General features: G+C 43.1%; 1 protein-coding gene across 4 annotated transcripts in view; it reads left to right on the top strand.

The window, feature by feature from the left end:
- Window positions 1-12,195, top strand: part of LOC126175411 (cholinesterase-like) — a 411,608-nt gene extending 399,413 nt beyond the window's left edge. For 2 of the 4 annotated variants that reach the window (XM_049922208.1, XM_049922206.1), the window contains exons 11-12: window positions 10,021-10,202; window positions 11,627-12,194. In XM_049922208.1, the coding sequence (XP_049778165.1) occupies window positions 10,021-10,189 (169 nt within the window). In that variant the 3' untranslated portion in view covers window positions 10,190-10,202; window positions 11,627-12,194. Of the gene's footprint in view, window positions 1-10,020; window positions 10,203-11,626 lie in introns of all 4 variants that reach the window. The other 2 variants (XM_049922209.1, XM_049922207.1) reach the window with 2 other exon arrangements.
- Window positions 12,196-12,971: the final 776 nt, after the last annotated feature.

Below are 12,971 nucleotides of genomic sequence, written 5' to 3'. Positions count from 1 at the left end.
GCGTTTTTTCCATGTGTAAGCGTCCGACTCCGATGAGTTTCAAGTATAAAATTAAGGACATGATGACGCATGCGCTGCTTGACGGAAGAATGGTGAACCTCAGCTTTAGCCCCTTCAGTCCCGAAGATAAAGAAAGAATGGAGAAATATTTCAGTTGCTTTTTTTGGTGCAGTTGATCTCAAAGTAGTACGAAAAAACAAATTTTGAAATTTTATTTTATATAATGTTTGAATAACTGAATGTACACATATGTGTACATTGGGTATTGACAGAGAAAAAATGCCGCTCTCATAGCATTCTCAAAATTTTATTTACAATGAAAAAAGGACACCCTACTTCTCGTTTTTATGTAAGCATTGCATTTTATGAACACATTACTTTTCATGTTTGTGGAATTTAGCAAAACAATTGTTTTTAATACGCACAAATAAACTTTGCACCTTTTACACACTATGCGAGAACGTGACTTTCACACTGGTAACCGACACTTTGAGACAAAACTACTCTCAGTATCTTCAGGAAGGTGGTCAACCCTGTCATATTTGCTTTCTCTAATTGGCTGTTACAATTCGACTTCGTTTTGTGGGCTGATGCTGCTCATCTTTATCAGAATTGCTGACGTACTCCTGTGTCACACTCGGAGAAGTTTCTTTCGATAGTTCCAGTGACTCTACAATTTCTGAAGCCTTTACCAAGTCGTGGGCCAAGTGAATTCTGAAGTTAATGAGAGACATCCACTTTTCTTTTGGTATCCCTTCTTTTTGACAACACCTTTTGTACATAATCCATGAATTAATTATGGCTAAATCAGTGAAGTGGTTGCATACTCTGACAGTCCACATTTTTGTCCTGATGTTTGACCTGTAGTATGCCATGTATCTATCAAAAAGATCAATGCCACCCATATGCGATTATGACTTTTGATGATAGCTGGTTGACACTAACCGTTGTTTTTTCTGTATTACAACATCGTTTTCAGGTACCCTCTGGTTCGCTCCCTACGCACATATAACAAAATGATGGATTTATTGTCCTTCCACTTAAGGGCGCAAACTTCTTGGTCCTCTCTTACATACTCAGCCCATTGTCCCCGCTAAAGCTCCTGATCTCTCTTGAACTTAGGAGCTACTTCTTTTATTCTATTGGCCATCAGAGTTCCTGTCTGAAATATATTATCTCGTAAAAGCTGAACAGATTTTGCACTGGTGGGAAATCTATCGCTGTAAATTAAATGATTTCAATCATTGGGTACAGTTCTATCCGGTAGTTTGAGTATACCCGCTCGCCGGCCATGTTCTTTTTGATAGCTTGTTCTTTTTGATAGCTTGCAGGAATTGTTCCTTTGCCAGTCTACATAGAAAAATCAAGGAGAAGTCCATTTGATCACACCAAAATAAAATTTTTGAGGCCTAGTGGATAAGGTCTGGAAGGTTCATAAGTCCGCATAATACACCTCCCCGTGAATGGAATCATTTGTTCATACACAGACTGGTGTTGAGACCTGGGTAAACTAATACGTTTAATTCTAAAAGCATCAGTTACTGGTCTAACCCTCCAGAGTTTGTCATTTGGGTCATGACCTTCCAAATTATTTATAAAATTCAGCTTATTCCGTAATTTGTAGTAGTTATCTCTTGTCGCGGTTGATAATACAAGGGGGATATCAAGTTGCATATTCTGGGGCAATTTCAATGTACCCATCAGTATCTCAATGCCGACAAGGTACAAAATTTCATTAGTATTTGTATCAAGAATTTTTGACTTCTTTCGGCAATAATATACATTAGTTTATCTTGCAACAGTTTTCTAGAAATTTTTAGCGAAGTACTCGAAGAAAAACTGTGAAGGATTTCTCATTCCACCATCTGTCTGATCTCCAAAGTTGTCGTCAGAAGGTTGTCGATTACACATTCTGCAAACAAATAGTACCACTGAGCCGGCCTTTGTGGCCAAGCGGTTCTAGGCGCTTCAAACTGAAACAGCGCGACCGCCACGGTCGTAGTTTCGAATCCTGTCTCGGGCACGGATGTGTGTGATGTCCTTAGGTTAGTTAGGTTTAAGTAGTTCTATGTTCTAGGGGACTGATGACCTCAGATGTTAAGTCCCATAGCGCTCAGAGCCATTTGAACCATTTTTGAGTACCACTGAAAAATACTGACCTAAATGGTGTCAGATGACACACAGAACTACACCAATGTACTGCCTACTTAGATAGCCTCCACCTTAGTAGACGACAGTGTGTGCGTCATTGTCAGACACAGGTGCCTCTGGAGTAAGATCCACATTGCATGCTTCAATTTCAAGCACACCAATTCTTTCAGGTGCAGTTTGAAGTTCATGAACAGAATCCTCATCTTCGTCTGACAAGGAACTCAAGTCACTCGTCTCAACTAGTTTTATAATTTCATCGTCTGTCAGAACTGAGAAGCGAAAATTAAATGAAGTGAAGGTAACTGTTGAAGTAACTGAATAAAGAAATGAAACTGAACCTAATAACAAAAATAAAAATCTTAGGAGAGTTTAGCAAAGCTAAAACCCAAAATCTACGTCACCAAGACAGCAAGCTACCTATTACACCAACAACGACTTTACTCCTCGTCCACAGTATAAGTAGCTAAAATTTCTGATTTTAATTCAAATTACGTTTTAAATTACGATTTCGCAAGGGGATCAGTCTTAGCGTTAGTACCATTATATTCTGTGAGCTAAGACCTGATGTACATGAGTGTGTACTTCAAATTCAACAGTCGATGTTTGTAGAACTACGAAACAATCGTTTTAATTGCATGCACATATCACGTCCTTGATGTCTTGTTTGGAGTAAAACACGATAAAAACAATAATAGAATTAAAAAACGAATATTAAAACTGAATTTACTTTTCTCGCCATCCTTCAGATATGAAGTTTCAAGATACGAGAAAATCCGCTGATACTGACTTCCACGCGACCTAGTGGCAAAAGCGCAAACCGCTTGATGTGCACGGTCGTGCGTATCAGGTCTCAATTCGGGGAAAGGCAGGATGACACTACAAAGCCCTGATGTGCATGTATGTGTACGTCGGGACTGAAAACTTGATGTGTACTCATGCCATACGTACTTTTACCACCACGTATCTTAAACGTAAGTACAAATAGGGTGATTCCGTGATGAGGTTACGGAGAAGGATAAACGTATCAGTTTGAGGAATGGGACCCTGGTCCGGGAACGAAGGAATCGAAAGTTATAAACGAAAATCTGTTTAATACCCCTGCCAGAGGAATGCTTGTACCGACACTGTTTCTGCTAAGAATTTATGGTAGATAACCGTTAGAGGTGGTAATACGGACGAAAACAAGAACAAATGTATAGTAAACATGGGCTCTACAACGCATATCTGAGGAGTTGTAAGCACTTGCTCATCTTCGCTGTAGTGAAAAGCATCTCCCCTACTGAGCAAATGCTCATAGCTCTTAAAGAATGCAACGTAAGTTCACCTTCTTAGATTTTTTAACCTTGGTTTGGTCCATACTGTCACCTCTCGAAGTTTCTTACTCTACAATCTTGGCAACAACGGTACCAGTACATGTATTACACTGTGAGTTGCCACAAAGATTGTGGCTTGTAATTTTCGACTCGGTCGTGTCCAGACCGTGGCCCGTTACATCAAATTGATCCTTCTTCATAATCTCTGAAATACGTAGCATCATCTCGGAATTACCCTATATATGCATACACGGACATAGGTACTTTGACGTGGGATGTCGGATGACGTTTCCGAACACACGCTCCTGATCTCGTTTTGTTCCTCAAAACACTCTATATACCCTCCAAGTTTTACGGTGAAATTTTTAAACACCCTATGTATCATTATCGACTTTACAAGGTCGATAAACGCTACGGATTTGCTTGTCACAGTGAGATGGATACCAGCGCACTGACTTAAACGGCAGATCTACTGCCTCATAGCTTTCTCGATGGTGTTCTTTCTTCTAATGTAATTCAGCTAGCTGTTTGCCGAGATGTATTTCTTATCAGTTATATTGAGAAAAATGTGTTTATAAACGCCAGCTACTTGTACTTCGCGAATTTACGACCTAACGATTTAGTAACACAGTGTGTTTCAATAACTCAGGAAAGTCCTTTTCACTCCATGGAAAACAGGAATATATCGGTACAGCTACATTTGAATTTTTCTGGTTGAAAACTGATGAAATGAAGAAACAGTCTTACAATATAATGTAAACGCTAATGGTGGGATTCAGAGAAGATTTTATAAACATTTAGATTTGTTAACATGAGACTACCCACTGTAAAAAGACGAGTGTCACTTTTTCACTGGCGCTTGGCTTAAGAGCCGATTGGAATTAGAAATTCCATCTTGGTGTGGTGGTGAACCGACGCCATATTGCTACTGCTTAAAAACAGTCGTAAAAGTAAAATATTCCTTATTAAGTACAACGCGTATGGCCCGAATAGCGCGTCATCATGTTATATTGAAAGGTCAGAAATTTTCGTCCGTGAGGAGATATGATACCGAATGAAATAACCTCTCGCAGACCACGACCGACATAATAGCGTCTTCATGAAGCTGCCTTTTGACAAGTTTTATTTAGTAGCTTGCCTCCGTGACGAATGCTTCTTGGAAGAACATTTCTGATTTTTAACATAACCTGAAGATGCCCTATACGAACGAAACACGTTGTTCTTTAGTTAATAACGTCTATTGTGCAATCTATGGCTATTTTTTAAATATTACTAATAGAAATTGCCACTGTCGATGAATTCAGGTCAGTCCGAACCAGCATCTACGACGTGGTGACAGCTATAACGCACGGTGTACGCGAGAGTACGCTAGAGTAGTTATGGTCGGAGGTGGTCCTGTAATTTTTTGTGGGTGTTTTTCGTACCACCACTAGAGTCAACGTATTGAGGGTAATGTTAAGGTGAACGACAGCGTTTGTTACAGCATTAGGACTGACCCGGTGTGGCCCTGTGTTCTAGATCTTGATGATGCGTATGCTGTGGACACTCCCGCGTTCGAAGAGGGCATCAGTGTGTTCACAGAGCTGCTTGCACACGATTCTGGTTTGAAGAATAGTTAAGCTCCTTATTTTAGCCGCAATGGCCGTCTAAATTACACAAGTTGAAACGTCCCCTTAGAACATTTTATATACGACTGTGCTTAAACTGACACACAATATTTTTTTAGCGCAACGCAATCTGACTTTCAGAAATCCCTACAAAGGAATGGCCCTGACTAACATTAACCTATACGTTTCACAAATCACTTACTTCACCAAAAATCTTCGTTACTCGAACTACTGCAATACAGCGAGCCTACTGCAATACAATATATAGCAGTTCAATTTCAAAACTCCGCCATCTCCCTCCCCACATCCACCACTGCTGGCGGCTCACCTCCAACTGCGCAACGCTACGCGCTGTTCACATCCAGCTGCCCAACACTACAATGGCAGACAACAATGCAAACTAGCCACAGACTGCACACAGCACAGCCAGTGATTTTCATACAGAGCGCTACGTAGCGTTGCCAATAAGAAAACATAAACAGCCTACTTACATAAAGAAAACATAAACAGCCTACTTACAAAGTTCAGTCCCATCCCAACGGTCTGCGACTATTTCGAACAGTAGACGAAACGTAGCAGTTAGGTTATTCAACGGAATCTTATCTTTAGTGAGTGGTTTCAGCTGCATATAGCATACTAGAGAACTCTTAATTCCTCTCGTGAATCCCCCGTATCCACTTCGGCCCCAATGCCTCCCTCACCCCTGCTCCATCCATCCCCTCCTCTCGTCAACCTCAACCCCTGTGCCACTCGCCGACCCTCACCGCCGTGATCACTCGGCTTAGACAAGTGATCAAGGAGGAGGTGTTGGCGGAGCTTAACGCCCATCCCAACCTTGAAATCCGTGCGGCTCGCCGCATCCATAATTCTACCACCCCTACCTTCTTCATGTATTCTCAGAGGCCAGCTGGGGCGGCCGAGCGGTTCTAGGCGATACAGTCTGGAACCGCGTGACCGCTATGATAGCAGGTTCGAATCCTGCCTCGGGCATGGATGTGTGTGATGTCCTTAGGTTAGTTAGGTTTAAGTAGTTCTAAGTTCTAGGGGACTGATGACCTCAGATGTTAAGTCTCATAGTGCTCCGAGCCATTTGAACCATTTTTTTTATTCTCAGAGTCCGCCCCCTCCATCGACCGCCTCTTCAAAGAGGGCGCCCTGTTTTTTAACCGCCGTTACAAATTCGACCCTTCCCGTTTCCCTCCCGAGTCCGTTTGCTGCCAGAGGTGCCTCTAGTACAATGTGTACCAACCATCTGAGTGTCGCGAGGCCCCTGTCTGCCCTCACTGCAAACAGGCACATTTCCTCTGGCAGTGTCCCAACCTTGAACCCCCTCCCCCCCACCTGCAACATCTGTAGCCTTCCTCACCCCACCTACTTCCAAAAATGTAAGGCCCGGGCCTCCTCCCATCTCTCCCGAACTCACTGTGCCTGCCTGTCCCATTGATGATCCCACCCCTCCTGGTAACAACTTTCATGCCCTCCCCACAGCTGAGGATATCATCAGATTCATCACCATTGTCCTTCAAAATATCCACCACTTTCAGCGTTCCCATACCCTCCAACACTCCACCACTCTCATACTGCCCTCCTAATAGCACGTGGCAAGTTAGTCATTGGCCACCACTGCCAGACCCCTGTTCAGCTCCAGCCCCTCCTTCTGGACCCCACAGAACACCTGATCCTCAGTCTCTTCTTCCCCAGCCTTACCTTTACCTGCACCACCATCTATGTCTGCCCCTATTCCTTTCGACCTCCTTTCCCATATCGACCGTAGCTTCTCCTGCTACGTGATTGCTGCCAACCTGAACATCCACAGTTGTTCCACCACCCAGATATGGCGGTGGCATCGATTCCTCTCCACCCTCCAAGGTGACCTCGTTCCCATTCCCTGTCACACCCACCCTGAATCCAATACCACTCTCTATGTCATCCTGGATTCCCCTAACTTCCTTGGCCTCATGATGGTGGGTCCTCGACCCCATTGGCAGTGATCATCTCAATGTCCTGCTCACAGTATCAGACAGTCGTCACCCCCGTCCTGACCCTCACTTCGACCCTCCCCGGAAATATGTCCATGACTATTCCTGTGCCGACTGGTATGCATACCGCGCTACCCTCACTACCCAGATCAAAAGCCACCCCCTCATCTACCACCACCCTGATGACATTACACGTGCCACCTCCTTTCTCCACCAGACCTTGTCTGAGGGTGAGCAGGCCCACTTCCCTATTGTCACCATCCACCCACACCATCCCACTTTATCCCCACAGGCCATACTCCTCCTCCGTGAATCCCGCCACCTCTACCATGCCTTCCTTCACACGCGTGACCTGGGCACACTACTACGCCGCCGGCAGCTCCGATGACACGTCTGAAACTTGGTCGTGGCCAAGAAATACTGGGACTGGCGACAGACATTCACCTGTATTATGCAACACCTCTATATACTGGTCAGCCTTCCACCGTCTTATTGGATCTAACCTCTCCTTCATGATGACCACCCCTTTCCTGATAACTTTAGTAAGGCCAACCACTTTGCTTCTTCCCTCTCTGATGTCTTTACCATCCCTGATGATCCCCAGTTCGATTACTCCTTCTTCCATGATGTCCGTGATTGAGCTGACACCTCTGCCCCTCCACTCACTCCTGGCTTACAGTACTTGGACAACATTACACACACCAAACTCAATGCCCCAATCACTACTCATGATCACATCTCTAGACTCCACACCAAATGCAACACCACTCCTGGTCATGACAGTGTTACCTATCATCATCTCCGTGAAGCTCCCACCTCCTTCCTGTCCACCCGGGACTGACTTTATAATGTGGTCTTCTACCCCAACTTGTGGAAAACCTACCAGATCCTGATGTTCCTCAAACCCGACAAACCTCCATCCACTGTCTCCTCCTACCATCCCATCAGTCTTACCTCAGTCTTCAGCAAGGTCCTGACGCATCCAGCAGCATCTCCACCAGCACCGCCTCCTTCCCACTTTCAGCCATCCTTCTCTGCCGATGACCTTCTTCTCCACCTCTCTCACCTCCTAACCAAACAACCCAACTCTCGTTGCTCCGCCATCTTCCTCTCCCTTGACCTTGAACCATGTATGGCATTCTGGTCTCCTCTTGAAACTCCAAACCTTAGCCCTTCCTGTTAATTATGTCCTTCTGATTTCCTCCATTCTTTCCCACCATCCTTCCTATGTCACCATCCATAACACAGATTCCTACACCTTCTACCCCTCCGCCAGTGTGCTCCAAGGTTCCATCCTCTCCCCTTTTCTGTACCTGCTGTATACAGCGGACATGCCGCCACCTTCACCTCCCATTCACCTCTTCCGGTTCGCTGATGATGCTGCCTTCCTTGCCCTCGCCCCCACCCTGCTACGCTCACAGCATCTTCACCAATCCCATGTTGACTGGTTCACCACTTGGTGTAACCAGTGGCTGCTCAAGGTCAATCCTTCCAAAACCCAGACAGTCATTAAAGGCAAAACCGCCCCTTCCTTCAACCTCCTTGATTTTTATATCACCATCTATGACCATCCCATTCACCTGATCCCAACCCTCAAGTACCTTGGTGTGACCCTTGGCCATCGCCTTTCCTGGAACCCCTATCTCCTGACGATCCAAGCCAAGGCACATTCGCGACTCCGCCTCCTCAAACTCCTTTCTGGCCGCAAATGGGGTCTGGACCCTTCCACCATCCTACACACTTATAAATCCCTCATTCGCCCTGTTCTCTGCTATGCCCATCCCGCCTGGATCTCTGCTCCTCCCACCTACTATAAGTCCTCCAATTCCTTGAACGACTTGTGCTCCACCTTGCCTACCACATTCGTCTCTCATCCCCCATGTGGATCCTATATGACTTGATTATGTTCTCGCACCTTCTCCTTTTCGTTGAACGGATACAAATCCTTTACACCTCCTGCAAGCTCAATCCTCCACACCTACTTGTCTCTCCCATCCTCGTCCAACCCTGCCCATTGCCATGCCTATATTCTTGCATCCCACCCGCTCTCCGTCTTCACACCATCCATACCCTCTCCCAAGGTGGCTTCTGCCAACCCCCTCACTGATGATGTCCTTGTCCGGTCCATCTACCCCTTGTACCAGCTCTGACTCTCTCCTCCCTTTTTTCCTGGAGGGCTCCCACTCTCCCTCCTCACCTTCCTACCCCCTCCTCACTCCCACGTCTCCCGCTTCCACCACTCTCCCCAGGCTTCCATCCCCCCTCTCTCCTCCCCCCCCCCACCATCCCTTCTTTCTCCCACTGGCTCCACCCCACCTTCCCGCACTCCTACCTCTCCCTTTGACCTGGAGGCAGCCCCCCCCCCCCTTCGTCAGTGTGAGTGCTTCGCCGATGATCGTCGCCAGTGTTTTCCGTGCGTCAGTGTCTCTTTGTTTGTGTACAGTGTCTTCATCAGTGTTTTCTCCTACGTTCGTGTCTCCACCTGGACGTCTTCATCTGTTTTCAAGTGGTGCCACCCTTCATCACAGTGTCTTCCATCGAACGACGTCTGACACCTTGTGCAGTGTTCATCTTTATCATGTTTTTTTTCTGTTTTCTATGCCTTCCATGTATTTGTGTTGTGTCTTTTGGCCGAAGAGTGCCGTATGTAGGCCGCTACCGACCCCCCTCAGCTGAGGCATGAAATTACAATAAAGATAAAAAAAATTAATTCCTCTCGGTATTGCGGAACTGAAGTCATTCTCAATTATAGAGTTGATGTTACTTCGAACAGTCGCCAGTTCTCCTCAAGGTTACTGATACTTTTTCTGGAATGCTTATATAACTGAATATCAGTGAATTAACCATGGTCTGTTTTGAACTTCCTTCATCACTTAATTAATAAGTAACTTTTAGTCTCGCTGTTCACGTTTTCTTATGAGGATCTCTAGAAGGCGTAAAGGATAATGCATGTACTGTGTGTCTCAACAGCAACCCTACTCCTGAGGCGGATCCCGTGGTGTGGCAGCCCTACGACCTAGCCAGCCACAGGTACCTGCTGATGCAGGCCAACTTCTCGATCGCACACGACCCATATGGCGAGCGCATGGCATTCTGGAGAGAGAACGTGCCACTCATGCCATTTCCTGATACAATATGATATGCCACAAGAGGTAAGTACTAACATGAATATCTTGCTGCAAAAACTCTTCTAACGGTATGGAAAAACCCTTTATACAAATTCGAAACACTAATAGAGGACGATCCTCCATGCAAAAATTCTTTCAAAATCTTGATAAGACCGGGAAAGCAAAGGAACAAGAGAACTATAATTCACGGCTTATTATTATTTACACCTACGGTGTCATCATCGTTATGTTCTTCTGTACATATTAGACATCGCCTGTTTGGCCTACTTACTGAGACTAGTCTGTCTTTTAACCTCGTTTAGGGTTTCCCCATGTTGCTTCTTCGTACTGCATAATATAAATGTAGTATTTTTTGTGCGTCTGTCAACTTCCGTCCTACTGATGTGCTCCTCACATTTGCTTCAGCCTTCTTCTAATTTTTCGTTTCGTGTTATTAATCGTAACTCTGCTCTTATTTCTGAACTTCTTGTTCGAAAATGTGCGTCCTACGGCACATCTCAGGAATTTAATTTGTGCACTTTGGATTCTTAGTGCATCATCTTATTTATTTTTTTAACCAGCTTTCGTTCCCATACTTATTGCTGCCATTCATTAACCTCAGTTTCTCGATATTAATTTCCAAACTCAATTCCGCCATCGTGTGACTTATTGCACGCGAAGCACTTATTATTTGTTACTTGTTCTACTACTTCCCATGTATTACAATGCATGACAAAATTTACTTTTTCACGTAAACTGCAATTGTCTTTGTTTCTTACCAGGTAACTTCTGGTTGCATGAAGCGAACTCTCTTTACTGTTGACATGCTTCTCTTCCCAGATTGTTCTCAGTGTCAGTAATAGTTACCTATTAGTTATCAAATAGTATAGTAAGATTATAGAATTGATTTTTTGGGCAAAGTAAAGAGATTAGCTGCACCTTTATCCCCGATGCTCTCTAAAGCTATTTTGAATACTCTTCCCTACAACAGATACAAGCGACTATTCATATATGCACTTTATGACTTCCCTTAAACTGTTAGAGATACCTCTGTTGTCTAGATCACGGTCAAACGGTTTAATGAAATCAAAGTAGAATATATTTCCTTACTCTGGTCTGTATGTTTTTCTACAGTTTGATTCAAGATTGTTATGTTAGCACTTTCGTCCCCTGAATCTTGCTTCCTCTTCTGTTAAGCTGACTACAGCAGTTTTGCTCATTCTTTTGTAATGATTTTTTAGTATACCTTGCTGTTTTATTCAGTAACCTTATTCTTCGATAATTTTCTCAATTAGTTCTATATCCTTTCTTGAATATAAGGAATGTCCCACGTGCTTCAGGTGCTATGAAATGCAATTTTCCCTCCAACATATGTTTATATATGCTGTAAAGCATTTTAGGGGTAGGCTAAGATTTCATTACTTACCTCTTAATATATATGTATGTATTATTTTTGTTTCCTGTTACAGACATTAACTGATTGCAGAGGAGAGGAAAATCAGCACATTACAGATTAATAATGACTAAAAGGAAAGAAATTCACCAAGAATTTGAACCATACATCTTTAATGCATAATTACTGAGGCACTTCGAAATATCTCCCTTAATGTGGGGTTTAGACGTTGTTGAATATAATACTGATACCTCAACTTCACAAATGTTACAGATATTCACCGGTTGCTGAGAAGAGGAGAAACAGCACCTTTTTACTGAATACTGAATGCCAGTAAAGGATTTAATCAAAAACTCGACACAAATGTCATTAAGGTATAAGTAACAAGTCACTGCGAAATGTCAGTTTCATCTTCCCCGAACATAATCCTGATACTTAAATGTGACAAATGTTAAGAAATTTCGGAAAACGGCACAAGTGCAACTTGTGGTACTGTCCATTATAGCTCACTTAGTTTTCAGTTTTCTCTTCTCAGTAAGATGGAATTATTAATTTCATGTACGTTTATTTTATTTACTTAAGGATGAATGTATTATTTTTGTATTCATTGTAATAAAATTAATAATTTCCTCTCAGTGACTTGAGAAAATAAAAGCGAAAAGGCATTATTAATGAAATACTTTACACCATTTCACAATCTCTATACATATTTACTGATACACGACGCAGCTAACAACTATGTATTTGTGTTTAAGCGTTACTATTGCGAAGTAAACTGCAGTAGCTTCAGCGTAGTAACAATTTGGGTGTTGCCTGACCATTAGCCAGCCGATCATCTCTATTCTTGTTAGGAATGGATCGAACCTCAGCAGTGTGTAATTGCAGGTCATTACACTAAAGTTATTAAAATTAAAGTAAAATAGGTTTCATTAAGTAGATCCCACGTATTACAAAATGACGCTGACAAAATGTATTAATAAATTACATTTCAAAACCTGAAAACTTAATTGTGGTGTCAGATTGAGAGAAGTGAATTAAGAAAGTTTTTTGGGTTCTTTTCGACTAAATTGTTGATAGATAAAAAAAAGAATACTTGCTGATGTAAATACATATTTAGTAAAGTAACTGACATACGTAATTTGTTTTGAAAGTAACATTGTTTGAGCATACCTGGACCGTATAAAGTGTGCTGATGAAATTGAGGTAAGGATTTGTCTAGGACGTTCAGTACGACTGAACTGCTCTATTATGAGAGAAGGATTTATTCAGGCCTCTCACAGTGGCTAGTTCGAAAGCACTGGCAGCTAAGTGGAATATTTTCCGGTAACATATTAATACAGTGCATAAAAAATCCAATTTATGATGTACCAGGCACTCAGTTGTGTAATTATTGGTATTATTTTGTACAGGAGCCCACTGAT

The sequence above is a fragment of the Schistocerca cancellata genome, chromosome 3 (genome assembly GCF_023864275.1).
Source record: "Schistocerca cancellata isolate TAMUIC-IGC-003103 chromosome 3, iqSchCanc2.1, whole genome shotgun sequence".
NCBI lineage: Eukaryota > Metazoa > Arthropoda > Insecta > Orthoptera > Acrididae > Schistocerca > Schistocerca cancellata.
This window is presented reverse-complemented; position numbering and strand designations above follow the sequence as displayed.